General features: G+C 37.1%; 1 protein-coding gene across 1 annotated transcript in view; it reads right to left on the bottom strand.

The window, feature by feature from the left end:
* Positions 1–226: 226 nt before the first annotated feature.
* SKAP2 (src kinase associated phosphoprotein 2) overlaps positions 227–24048 on the bottom strand; it is a 116137-nt gene continuing 92315 nt past the window's right edge. The window contains exons 10-13 of the mRNA XM_031045001.2: positions 18424–18492; positions 11799–11911; positions 2206–2307; positions 227–1810 (exon numbers count right to left, since the gene is read on the bottom strand). Of these exons, the coding sequence (XP_030900861.2) occupies positions 2215–2307; positions 11799–11911; positions 18424–18492 (275 nt within the window). The 3' untranslated portion in view covers positions 227–1810; positions 2206–2214. The remainder of the gene's footprint in view (positions 1811–2205; positions 2308–11798; positions 11912–18423; positions 18493–24048) is intronic.

The raw sequence follows: 24048 nt of genomic DNA, 5'->3' as shown, positions 1-24048 counted from the left end.
CCACCTACCGCCGCGGGCGCGCAGGGCCGCGCGGAGCTGCCCCCTCCTTTCTTCCGGGCACCGGCAGGGCTGGGACCCCTCTTCCACCTCCAGCTTCGCACCCGGCACCGGTATCCCCCCACCGCTCCTGTCCCAGGTCGAGTTTCCCGTGCATAGACTCCGTCTCAACGACAGGAGGGGGTTTACTCCAAAATAGTAGGTGGTGGTGGTGGAATTGGGATTTACGTAATTAATACAAAGCCATTTCGGCCAGCAGATTTATTACACTGCCATGTTAACAAGAGAGAAGGAGGTTTTCTAGCCGTGATATTAACGCTTCACATTCTGTACACAATCCACAAGTACACTTGATAAATTAAAGTAGTAAAAGATCTGAAGACCATAATCTATCATTTTAATGCTTCACTGATAACATACAGAATCAATTTCAACAACTATCTCTTCTTTTAAAAAATTACAGTGAGACTCTGTACCTTGTCTGACTCCTATTAGAATCCAGCATACCATCAAGTACCATACATTAGCTAACATAAAGCACAACATCTCAGTTTACCGAAAGGATCGAATTCTGAGTTCAGACTAACGTTACCTTTTAACCCACAGTGTTTCCAGGGCCCGCCTGAAGCGTAAACAGCACAAGCAACTACAAGGGGACCTGCACAGGCTCAGCGATTCACAGACTGGCTTGACCTTCCTCGTTGGCAGATTAAGGGTCTCACAAATCAAGTGTGTGGGAGGACTCAAAAAAGTTGATCTTGCCTGCTAATAGCAAAGCCCATCTCCAAAACAAGAGTATTGAAAGTATTAACTCTGACTTGCCCAACCCCTCACCCACCAGTGACAGTATTTTAGTGTACTCTTTGATGTTTAAACTGATGCTTTTTAGCCACAAAGAGCTGAGTTTGACACTGGGAGATATTAATAATCCACGTAGAGCTGAAGATGTCTGCTGCATACAACTTATATCAGAAACTCCACCTATCAACAAGGTACACAGATTTTATTGTGAAAGTATCTGTAAGGTATGGAGAAAACAGCTCACACTAGCACAGAAAAAAAATCATTTTTAGCTGCCATTTGGCTCATGTTGACTAAGCAAAAATTGTAGGGTTTAATAAATTCTCATTTTTATAAATTTTCACATCACCCATATCTCCAAGTGAGAATGGTATCAGGGCAGTATTACCACACAGGCTGATTTATTATCAGCAAAAGAACCAAGGCTTTATTTTGTTGTAACAAAACAATAATTAACAATGCAATACTGAATCCATAAGAAAAATAAATCATCAGCTAAAGCGAAACACAAGAACATTTGGAAACAGAATACCCTGAAGACTTGCAATATTACACATAAAGTTTGCTTGATTCTTCTAGGAAACTGCACAAAATGTACAGTGAGCAGTAAAAGGTTAATGCATGCATGAACTGAGTAACAGTTTTTTACTTTCAAAGTTCAGATTAATTTTTCTAAACCTGAGGAAATTCCCTGAAAGAACACAAACCCATCGCTATGCAGAGGACTGCTAATATGCTGAAGGAAAAAGCAACAGGCGCGATTTGGCTGTTTGTGCCCCATATGTTAATTACCATTTACTTCACTTCCTAGCATTACAATTCCATAAAAAGTGACAAAGAAGAACATTTCCTCAGAATTATGATCAATTACAGTTTTTAATGTTTAAAATACACAAGGCAACGATCTGACTACATTCACTGAAACCACAGAACGTGTACGGCAGAGTCGTCTTCTTTTGGAGGTCGGGTCTGTAAACTGCAGCTGCACACCAGTCCCAAGTGCAGATGTCTCCTGATTAGGAAGAAGGAAGTTGAAAGTTCATCATTAAACAGAAAACCTCAAGCGCGCATGTCAAACCCAGACCAAATATCTATCCCCTTTCACAGTTTTCTGCACAGATACATGCATATATACTAAAGTAATAAAACTACAAAGCACATGAATTCTACTGAAAAAAAAATCTGGAAAAGGAGCATAGTTATAAAATACATCATCTTTTGTACACGGTGGTTTCATATTTCATACAGAATCCAAGAAAAAGTGCTTTAATTGAACCTTCGATATATTTCACCATAATCTTTATGTTAACAGGACTCCTGCAAAGGTTCCAGGAAAGAAACACTTATGAAACAGAGAACAAGGGAACATATAAGCCATTACAGAAGATTGGATTAAAATGTACTTACCCAGGCCTCTCAAATATCATACATCTCCATTATGTAGGCTTTAGGCACCAAGCCAATGGTTCCTTTCATTTCTCCTACCCACCAGCCAAATCTATTGTACTCCTAATTGAAAACAATATGCAATATTAACCTTTAGTCTGATATAAATGCAATAGAGTTTTGTATGCAACTCCTTATGGATGCTTTCTCTTATATACAGTTATAATCATTTCAACTGAAAATTAAAACATTGTATCTTTTTGTTGGAGGCATTCGTGTGCACTGTTGGGCAAACGCAGAAGTTGAGTTTTAAGAAGGCCAGGCATGCTCAGGAAAATGTCTTAATTACAGCCACGCTTCTCTATAACACCTACTAAAAATAGCTGACCTCTATCCTCTATTCATCACACATAGAAAAACCTTATCTTTGAAGCTAAAATCTAATAGCGCAATGTTGACCTATAAGAATCAACTGGGATTCTTTTAGTACCACAAAGCTAAACTCTAAGAAACTTACAATCAACTTTATTTTAAAAGCTACTTCACTCAAATGTGAAGGGAACACTATATATCTAATACAGAATCTCTTTCTATGGACAAAGTCTACCCTTGCTTTAGGCTTGCAGAAAATTCTACAGCAGATCTCATATGTCTGACAGATGACTAATGTACTTTTGTTTGAAATTTGTTTAGGCTTAGTGAGATAAATAAGAAACAAAATGAATTATAATAGTTTAAAGAAATAATATCTTCCAAAAGCAATACCAAGTATTGTGGGATCCAAATTTAATTTTTTTCCTATGAGGTAAATATTTTAAGATCAATCCTAACAGCAGTTCAATAAATTGTAACAGCTGAAATTGCACACACACATATATTGAGTTACAAATGAAGCATTATTAAAACAGAGACCCCATTCAAAATTGAATGATTAGTAAGACAGAAATTACTTTGGAACAAACACGGAAAATACAAAATACACAGATATCTCTGGTAAGCAACATCTGCTTCCTGCTACACTGCTCTTCCGATGAGAAAAGCAAAAGGCTGTAGGATTTTGAATTAATGGTCCTACTGAGATGAAGCTATTATTTTGACCATAGATAAAGTTTTTTGGTTATAAATAGTCAAGTGGAGCTTAAGGGTTAATGGAGTTTCATTAGAGCCCAAGCTATAATGATTTGCTGCTGGCATATTTGGTGGGGTAGAGAGTTCTCTAGGGTCCTATGAGGTGCTTAGTGTACTCAGCTCTCCCTGTGCTTAACTACAATGAAGCCCTGCTGATGGCCCACTTTCACGTGGGCTCAGCGGGTTTTGTGTTTTGTGGGGGGGGACTTTTTATTTGCTTTAAACTCACTTGCATGCAAGCACACACACACTTTTATATTTTCTTATTGTGGAAGGCTGAACACCAGTCTTAAACATTTTCTTCCCTCTCTTCATGGTGAATTGGTGATTTAAAAGATTGTATCCTACTACCCATAAAATACTGCAGTAAGCGTGCTTTAAAGAAAACCCACATTAAAAAGCAGCAGGAAAACCTCTGCTTTTGATGTGAACATACAAATGAGAAAGCTGCAAAAATAATTCCACCTTCTTCCCCCTTCCACTGCTGAACAGACTGCTGGGACTGGGGCTGGTCTGAAAGTCTAGAGGTATCTAGACTTGATCTTCAGTGCAAACTGCTCTTTGTAGAAGTTAAGAACCCCTCATAACTTTTCCCATGGGGGTACACTTTACACCCCAAATCCTTAAAGGCTAAATAATAACCTGACACTGAGGTTTATAATGTTCCAGATCAGCCTGGTTTAAGATCTGTGGTTTATCTCACAATGCACTGGTTATATATACAAACTGGTTTTCTAGACTGAAGTGGGAAATTGCTGAAGGGAGCAGTACTCACGTATACTACTGGAATCTCAGCAATAAATCTCTCCAAGAGAAAGCAACAAAAGATCTTAAGCTGTTACATGGAACTCGTGAAGTGACTGACAAAAGTGATTAAGCAAGTTTTGCTAGACATCAGCCAAAAAAACAAACAATACATGAAATGAGGGAAGTGGCTTAGTTAAGCAGTCATTAAATTGCATATGACAAATGGCACAGAAAAAGCCTGTAGACTACATTATCCATTGAAAATGTTCCGCTTAGCAACACTACATGAACTAGAAACAATTGTTTTAAAAGAAACAATTCAGATACCTCAAATTAAAATTAAAAGCATGCTGCTGTTTTGAAAACTTTCTGGGTTTTGCTACTTACTAATACACCACTTACTGCTCTGGCATGAAGCTAAGTGAGAAGATGAAATGGATGTTGATGTAACAGACTAGTAAACTAATTTAAGGATTCACTGCAACCATTACACCATACAGACAATATTGCAACACAGAAGCTTTTACTTTACATTACTATTCTTTGCATGGGTCTCAAGAGCAACATGAATCCCAATTAAACTATCTGCAGACTGTAGAAGCCCAAACAAAAATATAATGCAGATACCTCACTACCAAGAATATAAAACTTTAATCTCAGGGTTTAGAATAATTAGATAGCACTCCTTTTTAGACTGATTAAAGTACAGACTTTTCTCTTTAAACTCCTAACCACTCCTTTCCGTCCTCAGTACCACAAAAGAGTGCTTACTGGTCAGGCAGATAAGCAGTCTCCCCGCCATCACCACCATTCCTTTTTTGAAGTCACATATAAAACCCAAATTGATGTACTGTTTCTATCAACATTAGCAACTATAAACTGCTTTATAGCAATATAATGTAATTATTACACTGCTGTTGTGAGGTCCGTATGCCTGTTACTGCTGCTTAAGATGTGTAGAGTAAAACCCTAAAGCCCACATTTGTGGGAAAGGATGATTAATACACAGAAGGATACGAGTACAGTTTGGAGTTTTATATGAATTCTTAAGAGTTGGGAATCACACTGCTTTTGCAAGCATCAGCTTCAGATCTCAGGTACCACTGAGTTTACCATCTGGTATCCTTCACCGTATTCAGCTCTTAACATCACTGCTAACATGGGCAAGTGACTATACTTCAGAAGGACTGATAAAATAATGAAGAGTCCTTTAATCTAAGGAACCATTGTAGTCAATTTATAAGAAATATTGCATCCCTTTGTAGGATGTGTAATTATTTTCTATTAATCATGTGCTATAAAGCTACATTATGTGGTTATTCTGTTATCACTAGAAAGAGGCCTGCAGTCAGCTCCTGACAATGTTAGGTAATTACTAACACAAAGCTGCTTTCTCTGTATGTAGAAATGCTATCAAGATCCAGAGGTGCTGTGATGCTCGCTGTATGAAAATAACTCTCCAAAGAAATTCAATAACTGCAAAATGAATTGCTCCAAGGCAAATAGAGGGATAGGAGAGGGGGGCAGGGCCAGATCCAGCAGCCCTGCAATGAGGAGAATGCACAAGTGTGCGGCCAGGACTCTGCCATGTGACTGGGCGCACATTTGCCATACCAGGCAATGTTAGGCAGAGGCAGGGGGAGGAAGGGGCCACCGCAACCCCTGGAAGACAAGCACCAAGGCAAAGGAATATATTATGCCAAATAACACAAAACAACCATTTTAACAATGACCAAGTGCTTTCTAAGCTTCTTCCACTGTCTGTCAGAGTGGATTTATTTTTTCCCCCCCTAAGCATTAATTTATTAACCAAAGTGAAGTAATTTCACAGTGCAGCAAGGAACAGGTTAACAACATTTATCGTGCTGGCAAAACACTCTGTACAGAGCACTATGATAGCAGGGGAAAACAATCCCATCAGGGTTTACAGGCTCTTGAAATGCTCTCAGCTGAACACACTGTGAGCAGATGCTGCTTCTAGTCCCCATCCCACCAATTTCCCTGCACCGATATACATGTATGTGTGACTCCATGAGACATGGATCATAAAAGTTTTTGCACTTGGGGGTATCACAGTAAGGTAGAAATACAATACCTGCTTTTTACAGATACCTTTTAAGCCCACAACTTCTGTACTATGCAGAAGAGAATTTTGATATGCAAGAAGATAAAATTTTTGCACTCAAGGGGATTTCCAAAACAGTCTCTACCTTTAGAACAGATCCTCTGAGTAAATGAGGATCTCCAGATGCTTCGCACCATATTAACTTCAGCAAAAGTTGAGAACATCTGGTCCTTATGCAATTGGTCCCTATTGTTCAATACATATGGTATGGTTTCTGTGTTTTGTGGGGTAGGAGGTTTTATTTGTTTTGTTTCTTTAAAAAAGTTGCTGAAAATCATCATTGTGTTTCAATGCCTTGAAGAAAACAATGCAGTTGTATTTAAAGAAACACAACTGAAGTGTGTGAATTCAAGATTTTCCTCCTGTTCTTTTCCACTGGCACTATAAGTAATATAAACTTACTGGCTGAAGATCTGCAAACTTTAAAACTGAAAGGCAAATGTACCTGTAGGCCTGTTTGGAGTTAAAATAAGCGGCCTCTCCCATCAAGCTAAAGATGTGCAGGAAGCAGGGAGGATTTTTTATTTTTAGTAAGAATATCCTGGGGGGCAATTCTGGCAATATAATATTTTAAAGCATCTCCAATTCATCCAGGAGATTCAGGCTAGCTAAAAGTTTTAGAACTTCCTTTGGTGTAATTGCTGGATGATACACTATCAACCAGGGAGCATTTCTGCCACAGAACAGCATTTCCTCTAAAAAGCAGAAAATGACAAATGTTTTAGATAACTGAATAAGACTTCTTCACAGGTAGTAGAGTTGTTTTAAGACAGCAATAAAATGGTCATCTTTAAGAATGTAAGTCTTAGATTTATTGTATAGTTGTATTATTATGTTTTATTTCCTGCAATGATGTGAGACAAAATAGCCACCAATTAGAGAGTTCCAATATAAAAGCAGGGTAAGTAGACTGAATTCTGAACCAAAACTGGCCCCTGAAAACACCTTTAATGATAGAAGGCCATTTTATTTTCCATTAGATAGCACAATGACAATTTTTTTTTAATCAGGTAAGTGCTTACATATAATCAGGATACAAACCAACAGAGCTACAACCGCTTTGCATTAGTCTGTTCTAACTAACCTTCCATTTAAAGGCCTTTGCTCCTATCTGATGTTTAAACATATACCTGTCTTTTTGCTTTATAAGCAATATACCTGAGCAAGCCACAAGAAGGAAACATTTGTACAGCACTGTATTGCATTTTAGTTTTGATCAGAAGCATCCCACAGAAGTAAATCTCCCAGTGCTCCCACTTTGCCCACCTTGGCTCACTTTACAGAGCCATCAGTCTCAGAGGACCCACGCTACATTCTTTCAGAAGCTGAAATGAAAGATGCACTTGAATATGTTCCAATCACTAATGCATTCTCATTCACTAAAGCAGGCTGGACCTCTTTGGACATCAAAGCCCTTTGAAAGCACAGTGTGGACACCAGGGCCTCAGCACTAAGTGCTTCACTCTGCAAATCTGCTCCTATTGGTACTCCCTATTTGCTAGAGTAGACATAAGCAGTATGGTCACGGAAAGAGGAATTACTGTTAAATGTGGATCACAGTATGATCTGTCAAAAAATAGCCTTTCACACCGTGTTGAAAAATACCAAATAAATACATTTTATGAAGATTACAGAAATAATGTACAAAATACTCACACTGATTATGAAACAGCTGCACCATTAAGTTGTGCTTTACATCGTAAGCCGTAATCTGAAGTATGGAGATTTTGTTTGTCTGCTCAACCTGTATTTTTGCTTAGTAAAATGTGAGCATTTTAACAGATGTTTATTGTATTGAAAGAACAAAAATCTGCCACACTGGAAATGTACAACCACTGAATAAAGGTAATCTAGATGGAGTTAACACTCTACTTGCATGGAAAATTCTAGAGCAAAGGGTTAAGTCATAGATGTGATTTCCATGAATCATAAATCCACGGGTGAGCAGCATGATATTGCACTAGCATGTGCTGAAATACTAAAAGGGGAAGAATTCCAATTTAAGATATAATTTCCAATTTTGAAGTATTATTTATTCCTTTAATGCAAATATAAATATAAATATAAATGAGAAGGAAATCAAATTAGCTTCAAAGTTAAGAAATGTCAGTAATTTTACTAAGCATAAGTAAAGCACACTAACTTAAGTAAATTTTAAATTTACTTTAGTCACCTGCTAACATAAGTTAATTTCCATTACTACCTGCATTTGGGTGATGAAACTGTGGAAGTTCCCAACACAAAACACGCACCTAAAGCAAATAAACAAATGCTGCACGTGCCGCATGCATAAATTGTGCATACAAACTTTAACAAAAGGAATAATAATATAGCTACTTCCATTCACAGTTGTGTTTGATTCTGAAGATTGACTTTCTGAGTAGAGCTATGAAAGACTTATAAAAGGATTGTTATGCCACAGTTTGTTTCCCCATTTATCGTATCAGGTTGAAAGCAAAGGCAAGACCATAAAGGAACAGGAGTTTAGAGCAATAATCATTTTAGAAAACAGGATGCCCAAGTATCACATTTCTAATAGTCAGCATTAATTAAAAAGTCAATATTAACTAAGAAATCTTATTAATGAGTCCCTCTATCAGTATGGCTATAAGAATGGTTTCTACTGCATAGCAGGAAAGGAGTATAGAGTTTTCTGAGGGTTCTTATGATTCACAGTATAAGTTATAAAAGCCACTTTTATATATTCAATAATATATATTGTACTCACTAATATTATAAATTAAACCAATAATGAGTTTATCTGTACAGACACATTGATCAATTAATCTGAAAATTTAACTATTTTTATAAATAAAGAAAAGCTAGCAATTATTATTTCAACAATTCTGTTAATTCTGCCCAGATTAAAAATCCAGCTTTTGAAAGAAACTCTCAAAGGTAGAAAAACCTGTAAAAAAGGTTTGGGTTTGTTTGGTTGACATAAAGATTTAGAAAAATAGCAAAATAGTTTTTGAATGCACCTGTGAAACAAGGAAAACATGCTTTATACAGTAATTACACTAGCCAGGCATCACCATTTGTATTATCAGAGTAAAAGCGTGCAAACCATGCTCACTACACTAACATTGTATTTTGATTCCCAGTTTAACGCAAATTAGGGGGGATTTGTCTTTGCATAACGCTTAGGTAATTTAGGACCTAAATGTTGCCAATCTCAAACCTTGCACCCATTATTCTAACAGGAATTCACCTAGAAACGTACACGTAACATATTGCTTCTCTTGCTTTATTTAAATTCTATCCATGCCCAAATTGCTAAACTGGTTCCGAATTACTTCCGTTGTACTAATGATCTCATTTCTCGGAAACAAAAGTCTCGCTTTTCCTCTCATAAAGGTATGCCAGAAAGCAGGTAAAAATATATTGCTTTGGCATAACTATTGCTGGGAGATACAAATATCTATCTTATCAGATTCGTCAGACCAAGCTATACCTTTTATATTTCATTGTAAAACAAAGAACTATTACATGTTGCACAAATACACTTGCTATTTTGTTAATGCTTCACCCTTCCTACTATAACACTGCTGTACCCATACTCACTTCCTTATCAGCAAAATGTGATTTTCAAGAGTAATGCTCATACCTGGCTGACATATGATAGAAAGGCAATAAAGCCATAGCCGGGTTCAAGCTGAAACTGAATTTATGACACCATTTTGGATCCATTCACATCGCCTCCTGTCAGTACCTGCATCTCTCATTTTCAACCACTAGATGGTGTGAAAAAATAAAAGAATTGCCAAGGCTTCCTACCGACTGCCACAAAATCCGAGTCTTAATGTTGTGGATTAGGAAATACTCCTTGAAGAAAAGTCTCGACCCACCTCAAGATGGTTAGGTTCACTTTCCCTTTGGTTATATTTCCACTAACCAGACAAAGAGCTCGTAAATGATCAGACCTTGAAACTGAATCAAGTGGAGGGTTAAGATGGATAATTCTCTGGCACTTTCCCCTCCAAGGACCCTAAATTTAGAGCTGACAGCAGTGGCCAACACTCATTTTTCTGAAAAAGCTGTAACAATCTTTAAGTGAAACGGGGGCTGAATTTTCTGGGCTGTATTTTGGAGTAGAAATCATTCCCAAAGAGAGAGGCTCTATCTATCTGGAGCAGCAGCAAGCCTGTTTCAAGGACCGATTATGGATTAATCACAGCATGACCACAGGACAGTTGATATACAGAGGACAGCTTAAGCTACTGTTTTTCTATTTGGCTCCATATTTTAGATTAAATTTCTTGCTCTTTTGGAGAAGGAGCAAATGATTTTTTCACCTATAAGCTGAAGATTAAGATTTTATAGTCCACATACCATACCAGAAAAGCACAATCCACAAAGAGGCCAAACTCATACAGTGGTAACAGTCTGTTCACGGGCTTTTTTGGGGGGAGAGGGAGAGCAGGAAGAAGTGGTTATGTTAAATTAGATGCTGTATAACTGCTTGAAAGTCTGCCTAATCCAAGAGTGTTATCCGGCCTTTAGTAATGCAATGCAGCTATTAATTTAAGTGACAATGAAATACTTCTAAAGACATACATGGTCACATTACCATTAGTAATATATCTTCTGCATTTTTATATAGGACCATCTTTCTATCCATAAATCTTAAATTTATTTAAAACAGAAGCTGTTACATTTATTATCTGGAAACATTGTAGTTAAAGGTATCAGTGAAGATTTAAAGCAATTGTGACAAAACTGAAAAGTTTGAAACTGAGACAGATGCCTTTAGCTTGCGTGCACCTACTTGTATATTTCAAAGACCTATGATATCTTTGGCATTAATTATACTGAATAGCAATTACATCTGAGATATATATTCTACATATATTTTAAAAGGTGGGTTTTTTCCAATGAGAACTTGAAAAGAGAAATTTTCTTTGATGAATTGTTCAGAAGTAGACTTCAATGGACCATAAGATCTCTATTTTAGGGGAGCTTTTTGTTTTGCTGAGGGGGTGGGAGCAGGTTAAGGAAAAGTAAGAAAATTAAACAACATTAATGTGGAATAAAATTTCATGCTTCTACTGCTTATCATCACTTCAGATGAGAGGAATTACATTTCTCAGTTGCTTTGCAAACAGGAAAGCGGTGAATTAAAAACTGCCCAAATCTGTCAGCGCAAACAAATTTGGAATCCGAGCTGTCAGAACAATTACAATATACATACAAAGATGAAAGCATAGTTCAAAAAAACAAACCACCTTCTGTAGCAAGATGCCCAAATCGTTAGAATCAGCACAGTCAGGAATATAAAACAGGAAACAAAAACCATAACATACAAGATAATTTGAAAATCTACAAGGTTAACTTTTACAAGCAGAAAGCACATTGTCTCCCATTAAATCAGTTAACAAATGGTAGCCAAGATTTAACAAGTAAATAAACATGCTTTTAAGTCAAATCCTGTTACACAGCTATGTTTTAAATGCGATTATAGTTCATTTGACAAAGTAATTAATTGCAGTGAATATCTGATTGTAAACAAAGGATCTGAAAGGGAGTGCCAGTTTCCCCCCATAGAACTGTGGGAATGTGCCCTTCTGGCATGGCTTGCTTTCTATAACTATGTAGCCCCAGTAGCATCCCATACCTTGCTGAGAATGTAGATAACGTCACCACGTTTAAATGTCAGCTCATCAGGTACATCTCCTGTGCAGTCCCACAGACCTTGATAGAAATTGGCATAATCGGTATTTTTGTTATCTGCAAAGAAAACAGCATTTTATGACAAAAGGATGAAGACTGAGGGACTAAAGAACAAAGCAATTTATTAAAGCACACTTCTTACTCCTCTTTTTAGAAACAGCTCCTTCATACCACAAAAGGAAGTGGAAAACAAGTCTAATGTGCAAGCCCTTCATTTGCAAGTCCTATCCCTTTAAGACATGCAGCTACAGGTTTTCAAAGCATTTTCCAGCTGCAGCTTAAAGCAGCTAGTTTTCTTCTAGAATATATTTCCAGCAAGCCATATTTGTATCTCAACTTGAAACTGATAAAATTGTTACAGTATAATTAATAATAATCTGTGAAAGGAAGCCAAAATAAGTATTCTGTGATACGCTCCCCCTCCCTCTCCTGTTCCAACAAAACTAAATAACTTCTATGAGAACCTTTGAGATAATCCTTGATTGTTCCCTCTGAAATATTGGAGAACTTGGAAACTGTTGCTGAAGCTGCATTTTAAAAATATTTGTGTCAGCTCCAGTTTAGGACTTTAAGCTCTGGCTAAACATGCAACTACACTACAGTCATAAACTCATCCTTCTAACAGCATAAGCACAATGGATGTGCTGTGTTCAAGCTGCCATACAGACCATTAACTGATTGATTATTTAGCACTCTTTGCTCCGTAATACGGCAATAACACAGTAATAAATGCTTTGTCATATACTTACAATACAGAGTACATCTACTGAAACACAGTGCTTGCACATGGTTAAATACACTGGCTGCTTCTGTTACACTGCAAACTATTTCCTGTTTTTAATTCCATGAGAATGAAGCGTGATGAGTTAATGTAAAAAGAATGTAAGCAATACCACTAAGATGACCAGTTACATTATGTATACACTAACCAGACAGAATGTATATGTACTAATAATTTACATCACTGGAAAGCTATCTTCTAATTCTGATAACATAAATATCACTGAACTGGCTGGATCAAGGCTGTCATCTTAGTTTTGTTATATGATCCTTGAACAGCAGGCTTGCTGGTTATTCCAGCATATACTAGTTACATTTGCATGTCGTTAGCACTCTACACCATTATTTATAGTTTACAATTTAATCATGATTAGTTCACTTTGTTACTGAAAAAAATCCTGCTAAAATATCAAGTATCAAGACATATAAAATGTCACGCTATAAAAAAACCCAGCAGTATTGTGTTCCTGTTTTGATAGAGACTTTGATTTTAATTTTAATACTCCCTGTATAAGCAAGAAGGGCTTGTTTTCTATTTATCCATTTCAGTCCATGTTCTGTACGATCTTCTTTTGATGGCAATACTGTCATACTGCTATAGATTTACATATTGAATTTAAAGTTGCTATGCGAGTTAGCCACTATTTAATTTTCCATAAATTGGTGATTAATAGCTGCCTCTTGCTACGTAGCACTAGGGGGCGTTCTGGCTACCAGTGCACAAATCCACCGCACCAAAAGCAGCAATACACACGTACATAGAAACTCCCAACCGTTCAGAAACGAGATATTTGGTTATTGTAAAATGCATAGGCAAGATCATGTCAAGGGGAGGGTGGAATCAGTTTGAAATGTTATGTCTCCAAATCTTGGTCCTTCCTATTTGTCAGCTCATAATTCATCAGTTTAGCATTAGACAATTATAAAGAGTAACACAGGCTAACACCAAATTAATTTGTTATAAGTATTAAATCAAACCTCTCCTTAGTCTTTTGATACTGCACTGATCCCAGTTCCCAGTTCTATTCCATAAAAGATAACCTAAGGCCACATGAGGAAAAAAAAAAAAAGAACTATTTTGGTGTATTCTACCTTTGAAATCTTTCAGCAGATTTGGGTTAAAATACATTAATCAGAACTTTTACTTCTTCAGAACTGAAATTAAATGAATAATGATTTTTCTCTCTGATCTTTACTACTCTGAGCTCTGTTCTTACCTCTGTGTGCCTGAAGTAACTCCCGTTAACACTAATGGGAGTTGCATGAGGAACATCAGCAACAGAAGAGATCCCACAGCAGGTGAGACACATATCTCCCTAGATGTTAATCATGAGCATTTAATTAAGCCTTAAAGTGAGAAAGCAACTCAACTAATAACATGGCACCACTGGAAAAGCTGCATTTTAAAATAAGCTTATTGCAACAATGAAGATGTTGCCTAAAGACTAACCATGGTTCTGTGCCCTCATTTGTGATTTCAACACAAGACAGAGTAGTTTAAATCAGAAAGCCACATTTCTAGGAAAAACATGTACCAGTATACTGGGAGCACAGAAATGAAAAACAGGGACAGGAAGTGCCAGTGCAAGTTTGTGAACAACTGTGCTGGTCTTCCAAAAAGTTTTAATTTCTTATTTGAAATCCTATCTTGTACCCACCAGCACAAGTTACCCAAATTCTTTAACGGCAACTATGCACGCATAAAAGCTAAGTGCAAATTTAACTCCAGAATCTTTACATCTAAAGGGCAAAATACTTCATAAAATTATTCACAGCACTTCACAAACACAGAGGTAGAATAAAAAAAAAAAAAGCTGCAAAAAACCTCTGCAAAACACAAGCCCATTATTTCTTACTTCAGCCCCTCTTTTAGTTGGGGAGGACCCTGCCAAATTTCATTTGATTGCCTCTGAAGAACTGAAGAAACCAGAACCAGGAGACCTGGGTAAAAGAATTTGGCATTTCTACAGTAATGAAATTACACGGGCCTTCTTAAACACAAGCAATACCTGAAAACAGCTGCCGGATTTACCATCTAGAACTTATGTGCCCATTAGAGTTCAGATTCAAAAGGTGTTGATTTGCTGGCATTACTCTGTCACAATTACATTCTATTTTTACACACTGTGAAATGTTGTGTGGCTTAAACATAATATGATGATGTAATTACTATACTAAAGTCTGTAATATTTTGAAGGCATGATCACTTACACCACAAATATGAGTAAGACAAGATTAAAGAAAATTTAAATGTGTAGCAGTGAGTAGAAAGCAATTTGGTTTTACCTACCCATCGGTTTTAATATTACCAATCACAAGAAATGACTGAGCAGGATTTTGGATAGGTTGTTTCTCCAGGAAACACTTTTTTCATTCCAGGACAGATATCTAGATGAACTATCCAACAGTTTCTAAAACTTTTCCATGAAGAATTCCTCACATGGTTTTCTTCTGTTGTCTCAGTTTTTCCAGTAACAACAGTAATAGGAAAAACAGATATTTTTCCCCAATATACTGATGAAAACACATCAGAGTTTATTTGACATATCAAACAGCAATGGCTGCCAGCCTTCCTGACAGTAGATTCAGTCTGCATATTTCACTGAAACATATTGGCAGCTGACAATAAATGCTTAAAGAAAGAAAGGTGACAAGTATCATCAAGCATACTCTTCAAATCTTGTAGACTGTTTGAAACTTAAGAATGCCCACAGATTATTCAAGGGAAAACAAAATTAGAAGAATATTCTAAAAGCCTCAATAGACAGACAAAAACAAACCCTGGGGAAAAAAATCCCAACAGATTAAGACTACTTATTTCAAAGTGATTTAAGTGTGCTGTCCCATTGCAGCTGAGGCAATCTATCTGCAGGCTGTTCCATTCCTGACCCCTACCTTTTGACAATTTTGGCACATGCCATTTCTGAGCACAAACCTGTCAGAACACTAAACTGACCAAAATAAAACCAGGAATTATAGCCCAAATATGGAAACGCACTACTCAAAGCATTAGAACAAATGTGACTGTGCCTGATTTTTACTCACCTTCCATTTGAACATTGTTAGCAAACCCTACAACAGTAGTGACTTAGAGCTAGAGTTATATTACCTGCTTACACATTGCTTATGGAATGATAATGTATACATGCTTTCTTTTCACAACTGCGGTCCACTGCGCAGTATATTAAACAGCTTGTTATTCTGAATCATATTCCTTGACTCTTGATCAGATTCTTCAAAAGTTTACAGCATCAGATTTGAAGATGACAAATCTGGACACAGGAACAATATATGACAGAGGTGAACTGTATCCTCTTTCAGTGATGATATGCTCAGTATTTACCATACTGGAGGCTTAAAGATGGGAGGACAGGTGAAGTTCAGGACTAATAGTACCAGAATGACTGTGTCTTACACAAGTAATTTAGACTGTCAGTGCTGAGTCTTAATGCCCAGATGAGACATGCCCTGTTAAAGAACAGTTACTTGTTTGTCCTGATGATGTCCTAAATGGCGAAGAATGCCTGTTAGTTACTTGCTTGCCCTTTCTCTCATATTCCAGAAATATATGAAAGAAGGGGAAAACAATTGCAGTGTATTTATGCGGACATAACATCTAATCTAGCCTTATTTGTTCAGTATAATCTTTCTCACTTCCCCTCTCCTACTGTTCCTTAGTTACTCTAAAATCATTTACACTGAGACAGCACAGAAAAGGACACTTACTGAAATAGTGATTATGGAAATGACAATGGGTAGATAGTGATACCAAAAAAAGGTCCAGCAAGCTATATTATGCAACTGAAATTCTTCAATGCTTTGGTATATTTAAATAGTTAGGTCACTAGCAATTCATGTAAAGCTATCCAGCAGCCACAGTCAGTATCAAGACTTGAGCGTCAATGCACATTAATTGAAGTACAGATTAAGTTAGGGCAAGAAAAGAGTAGGAAAAAAAAAGTGCTTTGCACTTAACAGGCTGAGCTCAACAACAATTTGCAGAATATTTTCAGGTTTAATAAATTTAGGCAATAAATTAAACTTAAGAATGTATGCACTGCTTGTGTGGAAAATCATTAAATATTACTGATTCAAGTTAGATATTTATTATGTGATGCCTATCAGAAACACCCATGCAAACTCAACCCTAAACATCAAATAAATTTCCAGTGTTAAATAGTTAACTAAGTAAGATCAGATCAGAAAATTACTTCTTGACATGAAATTGGTATCTGTAGAGAACTGGTATTTTCAAACACATTACACAAATACTAGAAAGACTGATAAAGCTGATCTCATAGCAGCTGAAGCTTTTCAGAAACAAAGGTGCTAAGGTTTTGATTTCCTAAAAGTAGAAACTCCAAGAAGATATATTATTGAAAAAAAAAAAATATGCTGGCAACTTTATAATTGGATTGACCCCATGCTCCAATATGACATCACACTTATAATTACAGTAATGTCTAAATAAGTACTAAATATTAAGGCTGTAATGAGTCATGTTGGTTTACACATGTTTTTAGCAGAGCACAATGCTAACAGCATCTGATGACTTGGTTCTTGTTTCCTTTCCAAGAAAAGCAACCCAAAACTCCTCACAGCAACATGTTCCTGCTTTCCTGTATGGCTCAGGAAATCAGGCCTCTGTTTCCTCCCCACATGTTGCAACAGGAAGAGCACTGCAGAGCTACTTCCTAAAGGAACTCTTCTCGCCCACCCTTTCCTTGACAGCCCTGAAAGAATTATGTGTATTAAGTACGATGGGGGAAGGAGAGCCAGTTTGCATGTCAGTGCAGGTCACAGTTACAATGCAGCAGATCTCAAAAAGGTGTAAGGTCTGATAAGAAGCAAGTCTTCTCTACTTGCTGTGTCAAATTGCCAACAGTTTATCTAGAGGTCTGTGCCCTTGAAGCACAAATATATCTTGTTTTTAAGCATAACTGGAAATACCTTTCTGTCAAGAAAAGTTGTCTGGCCATGTTACTTTACATGGGGTATTATTTTTGCAGTCCCAGAGATAATTAGCACAAGGGCAATTTGCCAGGCTAAAGCTGAGAGAATATCCTTCACAGCCTTTCTGGGCATTTGTGTCCTTTTCCAATTTTCATGCTGCTGTCACTGGACTCTGGCATTTCTTACCCAATTCATTTGCTTTCTGTGGTAATCATATGCACTGAAGATATGCATGGCCAACATTTAAACAGGCTGCAGATCAATTAGTGGTCTTAAGTTTATCTGATTTTTATCAAAGAAGACAGAGCTTTGGGTCGATTGTCAGAGCCTGTGTCAAGTTGACCTTTTCAGAGACGTCTACATTGCCAGTCCCTTGGGCAACTTGTTGTCCCCTGTTAGTCTCTGAATGGCAGAAGTCTGTTCTGCTCAAGCACAAAGTATACACAGATGTCTATATTAGATTCTTATAGGTTTGACAGCAACTGCATGTTGTATCTATAAACTGTCCTTTAGCAGTGACACTTCCTCAATGATGATAAGCTAATTTATGCAACTAAATCTCCTTTGTGCAGAAATGAAAGCTAATTGAGTCATTACAAAGTAATTCAGGAAGGAATACCTTGTATAAATTGGCTTACTTTATAAATCCTTCTCAAGTGGTTTTCATGCATCCTAAGTGGTGCTAAGCAGTTTTGCTGCCATCAAATACCCAGATGAAAAAGACAGCTTTACAGAGCTACAAAAACATTATTTTAACACAGCAAAGGGAAGAGACAAGGAAATAAAGCTAAAAAGAAAGTGCATTACACAAAATAAAGAGGAAAGATTTTCATTACCTGAAACAGTGGTAACTTTCTCCTGGATCAGTTTTCTTGGCACTTCAGCCTTTGAAGGAATATGTTCTTCTGCAAAACATATAACTGCAAATGAAACTCCGAAGGGACACCTCAGCTGACAGGAATTACAGCCCGCATCAGTCTGAAAGCCAGACTCTACATTTCCAGACTGTAAGCCCTGTTTACTATTTTGCATTGTACAGAAGTTGGAACATTGTTATTTCTGTGGTTTCCCCCACCCATCCAAACACTCCAAGAGCTTTCTTTCAAAAATCTCATTTGTGAACATCTGTTTCCCTTTTCACTTTGCTCTGAATACAGTAAATATAAAGCTACAGATCTACAGGGTTTCATTCATTCTGAGGCAATTAGAATGAGGGTCCTATTCCACTACATGTATTTCTTACCAGGATAAAGAAAACTAAACTGAGGATCACAGCTAGGAAGCATGTTTTCTGGCTAACAGACCTGAAACACTGAAATCCCCACAGGCAATTTCAAAAGATGTTCTCCATATTCCTTGTCCAGCAGAGACAGGGAACTACTCTCTCATGCCCACACCATCACTTAAGTAAATCCATATTCCACTCAGTACAGGGACATAAGACCTGCTTCTTACATTTCACAGTCAACAATTCTGATGAGGAAAAAAAAAAGGCACAAAGTACGAGGGGTTTTAGCTGTTTTCTTTCCTTGTATTCATAAGGAAGTAGAAACAGATTTATCTTGACCTTTACAGTATATCAAAACTGACAAAACTGCTGTACTGAATGAAAAAATAGTATACTGATAAATCCACTTCTCAAATAAGAATTAAGCTTTTAATACATTTAAAGTATTTGGCTTTTATACTCCTCACATCTTACACAGATTATCCATGCTCCATTTTAAGACCTGCATTTCAGCAACTAATTTTGATATTTTATTAATGACAGACAAAAGATACAGAACTCACAGCTTTTAAAATGTTCCTTATTGTAAAACTTGTATGTAATTGCCTATCTACTTTGACAAACAGTGAATTTTATACCAACAGTTCAAAGGATTTTTAGCCTTGTAAAAAAATAATCTATCCACAAGACTGTTCCTGCAAACATTAAAGCAGATGTTTTAAGCACAAGAGCAGACCTGTTGAAATGAGTATGCATTATTGCTGCTAAACTATGTGCACAGTCCTACAAATTACATCATGAGATTCACTCTACAGAGCTTTGAAATTCTGCCCTAATAAGCCAGGAAGAGTTTTTTGCTTTCTGACTCTTGAATGACTGAAAATCTGGAGGAGATCAATATATATCATAGCCAAGGGAAGAAGAGGGAAAAAGGGAAAAAATAAACAGAACAATAGAGCTGGGAAAATGTGAAGCTGCAGTACAACACAAAACACTCTGAACTATTTACTGCGCTCAAATGTATTCCCCCACTTGGCATAACACTTGTTGCACATTTCCAAGTACACTCATTTGTTTATTTTAAGCACTCACAGTTTGAGTATAAATGGCAAAAATACATCCGTATGTGCTGTCCAGAGCACTAGGAGGCACTGTCATTCTGTGGCTTCCCTACTACTATTACCCCACACATAGGCAGTATTCTTCCATTACCAGTCACATTTTCTAGGATTGCTCCCCCTTCCTAGAACAACCCAGTTGCATTCAACAGGAAGTATTAAATCGAGTAAATAAATCTTGATGTTACACGTTACTGAATATTTGGACACACATCAACTGATGTGTTGAATATATTGTGGATATAAACTCATGATCATCAGGCTAGCTTCAGCTGAGGACTGACTTTAGTAGAGGGTATTTCAACTGAAGTAACAGCAGAGGAGGCTTGAAGAGATGTTTTTTCATAAGGTACACCTGAATACATGTAGATTGCATTGTGGTTTCATGGAAAAAAATAGAATATATGCGTTCCCCTTCCTGAAAAATATATTTCCTAGAAACAAGAGGTCACCAGATACATATCTGAAAATGAAAAAATGTCTGAACCAAGGAAATATAAGGAAATACTGGAAAGGTCCCAAATTCAAACAAAGGCTGTCCATATTAGCATATCTGTCAGACCCCAATCATCCCCACTTACTCCACTTTGATTTACACTATAGAGCTGCACAGAGAGAACAAATCTTCAGGTGTGATTAGACTGGAAGAGGCATTCCGGAAGCACACTGAACATGGTCCAGCTGTCTACTCACATTCAGCCATGGAACCACACTAAAGTGAATCCATAGAAAACCTCTTCTGAAACATGCACAGCATGAACAACAGGTCTTCAGCACAAACTTGTGCTTTATGAATCTGTTGCAAACGGCCCATACTACTTGCTAATGCAATCATGCTCACAGTGGAGTAGAGGTTATAGGCTTGGCTTAGGCTCGTAGAAAAGAACTAATGATTCTTACTACTGTTTTCTGCTATTATGTCCTGAATCAATAGGTAATTAACACTAATCAAATCAGTGAACTCCTCTAGAACTGCAGACCCAAAGAACACTTAAAATACAGGTTATGTTCCATACTCTGCTGGTGTTCAGAGATTCTAATGGCAAGCCTACAAAATTCTTTTGGTGACAGTGCAACAAACAGCTAACTATATTTGTTAAGGGTTTTTTCAGTCACTCCGTGAAAGCTGTTGAAAAATATTTACTTACTTAGTTTGCAGTCACCCAATCAGACATGATTCTACCATCCACACAATTTAAGAAGTGAACAACGAATTCTACACTAGCTGAGATTTTTACATGAATCCATTTTTTTGTTTTTTATTCTAATTTCTTTTTCTTAAAAGGAGAGGGGATAAAAAAATCAGGCTACTTGAGTATAAAATGGGTGAGAGTTTGGCTTGAACAGTGCATTCCTTCAATGGAATGTGGTATCTCCATGATAAATATGCATAAACTTCAGAGTTTCCCCTACTAACACATTACTTAACCATCTATTTACATTAGACTCTAACTTAATGCCATTATTAATTAGTATTTTACTGTCTTCTAGTCTCTGACACATTGTCATTGCACAATACTAGTTTATACCTTGGATAATCCCAGTTTGTGGGTTAATATATTCAACACTTTAATCACAGTAAACAAAAATAGCTCAGCTATGCAGCAAAATCCACCAAAACACACAGATGGTTATAAGGTTTTCATTGTGTGGTTTCCATAGCAATCATATTGCAAATCTGGAAGCTTCTTGCAAACAAGCAGCTTGTATTTACATGCCTCTTGGCTGCAGCATGGGACTCTACATGTGAAGTTGTTATTCCAATCGCATATTGTTAGAAAAATCATTGGGAGATGTTTTGATCAGTTCAGATAAAAACTACTGCAGTGAACTAATTTTTCATCTATTCCATAATGACACAAGCAATCACACGCTTGTAATGCACACTAATATATCTTCATTTGAAATCTCACTGTGGTGTCAAAAGGCTATAAGCATACAACCAGGTTTTGTTAGACAGACTCCCACAAAAATACTTGCATTATTAAACAATCAAATAAAAAATACAGTGTCTTTATTATTGTAATCAGCAGGGATGACGGATGCATGCAAATACCATGGTATGAGGAGGAGCTCTGATGACACTGAATGTCATGGGTCTATACAGCTTTGTGCAAGAAAAAGTAAAAGACACAATAGCATGGTAACGCTAAGAGTATTACTTTTCCACATCACTTTTTTACTACCAAATAATGACTCTGCACAAATGTAAACAAGAACTTTCAAACATGAATAAATGCTTACCGTGGGAAAGAGTCGAGACCTTTTCTCTCCCAGATTTATAATTTTATGAATTGACCTAACCCCATTACAGATGAATTATTACTCTAATAAGGAACATAAATCAATCCAGCTATGTAATTTTTTTTTTAATTAGTGAGAACTTGCTTGTTCACAAACAACAGAGAAACATTCAAGAATTCCAAAGAAGGAGTAATAAAGAAAAAAATCATTTTTATAATTTTTCCAAACTGACACTTTTTGCTAGCATTAGTAGTGCAGGCTATCAACCACCTGGGGTCAAAGGAATAAGAATTAACATCCCTGTTTTATGCAGGACCAGCAACCTGCCTTACCTGAGGACAGGGGTCCCCAGCCTTGGGGATGGAAGAAGTCCTCTGCAGTGTTATCCCTATATATACACACCTGTACATGCCTATATACTTCACCCAAACCAAACCTCTTATGAGGTTTTAGCCTAAGCAGCTTGATATTCCAGAAATCCTTCACATGTTGCTTCATCCTAGGCTTATTTGCCTTAGTGTGTGTTTTCTTTTCTAGTGTCTTCTTTTAGACTCCAGAGCCATCTATTCTGTAGGGAGAGATCTCCAGATCCAAGAAGCAAAACTCTAGCTTTCATATCCTCCAGAATTCCCATGGATCCATCCCTTTCCCCCAGTTCTTCCTGGACATGACAGATTACTGGAAGATTTCACACACAACTTCTTGCCATTTCACCCTGCATTCCCAGTAGCACTCTGGTGAATCCTGTAAACAAATGAAACAGCTTGGAAAAGGCTGCTGAAGGCACTATTCTCTAGCCATGGTGTGAGATCTGGTGGGAGACAGAGAGAGGGAGACAGACTATGATTTTATTAAAGCTCCATCTGACTGTACCATGGTGAAGGTTTTTAGATGAAAATCCCCATCAGTACAGTGCTAGAAGTTAGAAACAAGCTGGTTGCTATTTAGAGATGTTATAAATGTAAGAATTTCTTACTATGGCAGAAGAGAAGAGAGTTCTTGTTTTATTCCTATGGGTCAGCCAGTTACCACTCAACAGCTCAGAAAGAGAAGTTATGTCCTGCATTACAAGCTTAAGTGAAAAAAACAAACCAAAACAAAAGCCCAATATTCACAACACAATCAGAAAAGACAGACAGAAAAGGGTCTTCCAGACACAGGCTGAAAGCTGGAACTGCAGATGAGGTCACACCAAAATACAAGGAGAAGCAGAAGTTGCATCTGAATAAACAGTCACCACTGTGTGAGATAGAGTGGGAAGCAAACAGTACAATTCTGTATTCCAACAGAACTCAGAAAGAGATCTGAGTTCTGATCAATATAAAAATACATTTTAATGAAAAATATTACATACACTGATATGCTTCAGTTTTAGTTGAGGACAACCCATGGCAATTCCTAGCTCAGATTCCTTCCAACACATGTGATCTAAGTCTGATTCCAAGATGGAGGCAAAAGGTTTCAATCAAATATACTACCAGCTAAATTGGATGGGAGCGCCAACTAACATTTTCTGAACAAGTTTTAATCAGCTTTTTGAAAACAACCATTATTTAAATTCTAAAGGTTGAGTATATGCACTACTCTGCCTGACCAGTAGACAGCAACACAAGTCTCTCACTACTATTGGCAATGTCTTGACCTCCCAATGGCCTCAAATAAATAGCATTGGCTGTATAAAGTGAAAAAGCTAGAATCATGAAATAGTTCAGAATAGAAGGGACCAGTGGAAATTGCTTAGTCTAGCATCCTGCTCTAAGTCTGAAATTTAGATCAAGTTTCTAGGAGACAGCATTTGGCTTCTTTTGGTACTCCATACTAAGCTATTCAGCAGCAGTTTCTAAGGGTCTGTGCATTTTAATAGTTCACAT

Source organism: Melopsittacus undulatus, chromosome 1 (genome assembly GCF_012275295.1).
Source record: "Melopsittacus undulatus isolate bMelUnd1 chromosome 1, bMelUnd1.mat.Z, whole genome shotgun sequence".
Taxonomy (NCBI): domain Eukaryota; kingdom Metazoa; phylum Chordata; class Aves; order Psittaciformes; family Psittaculidae; genus Melopsittacus; species Melopsittacus undulatus.
This window is presented reverse-complemented; position numbering and strand designations above follow the sequence as displayed.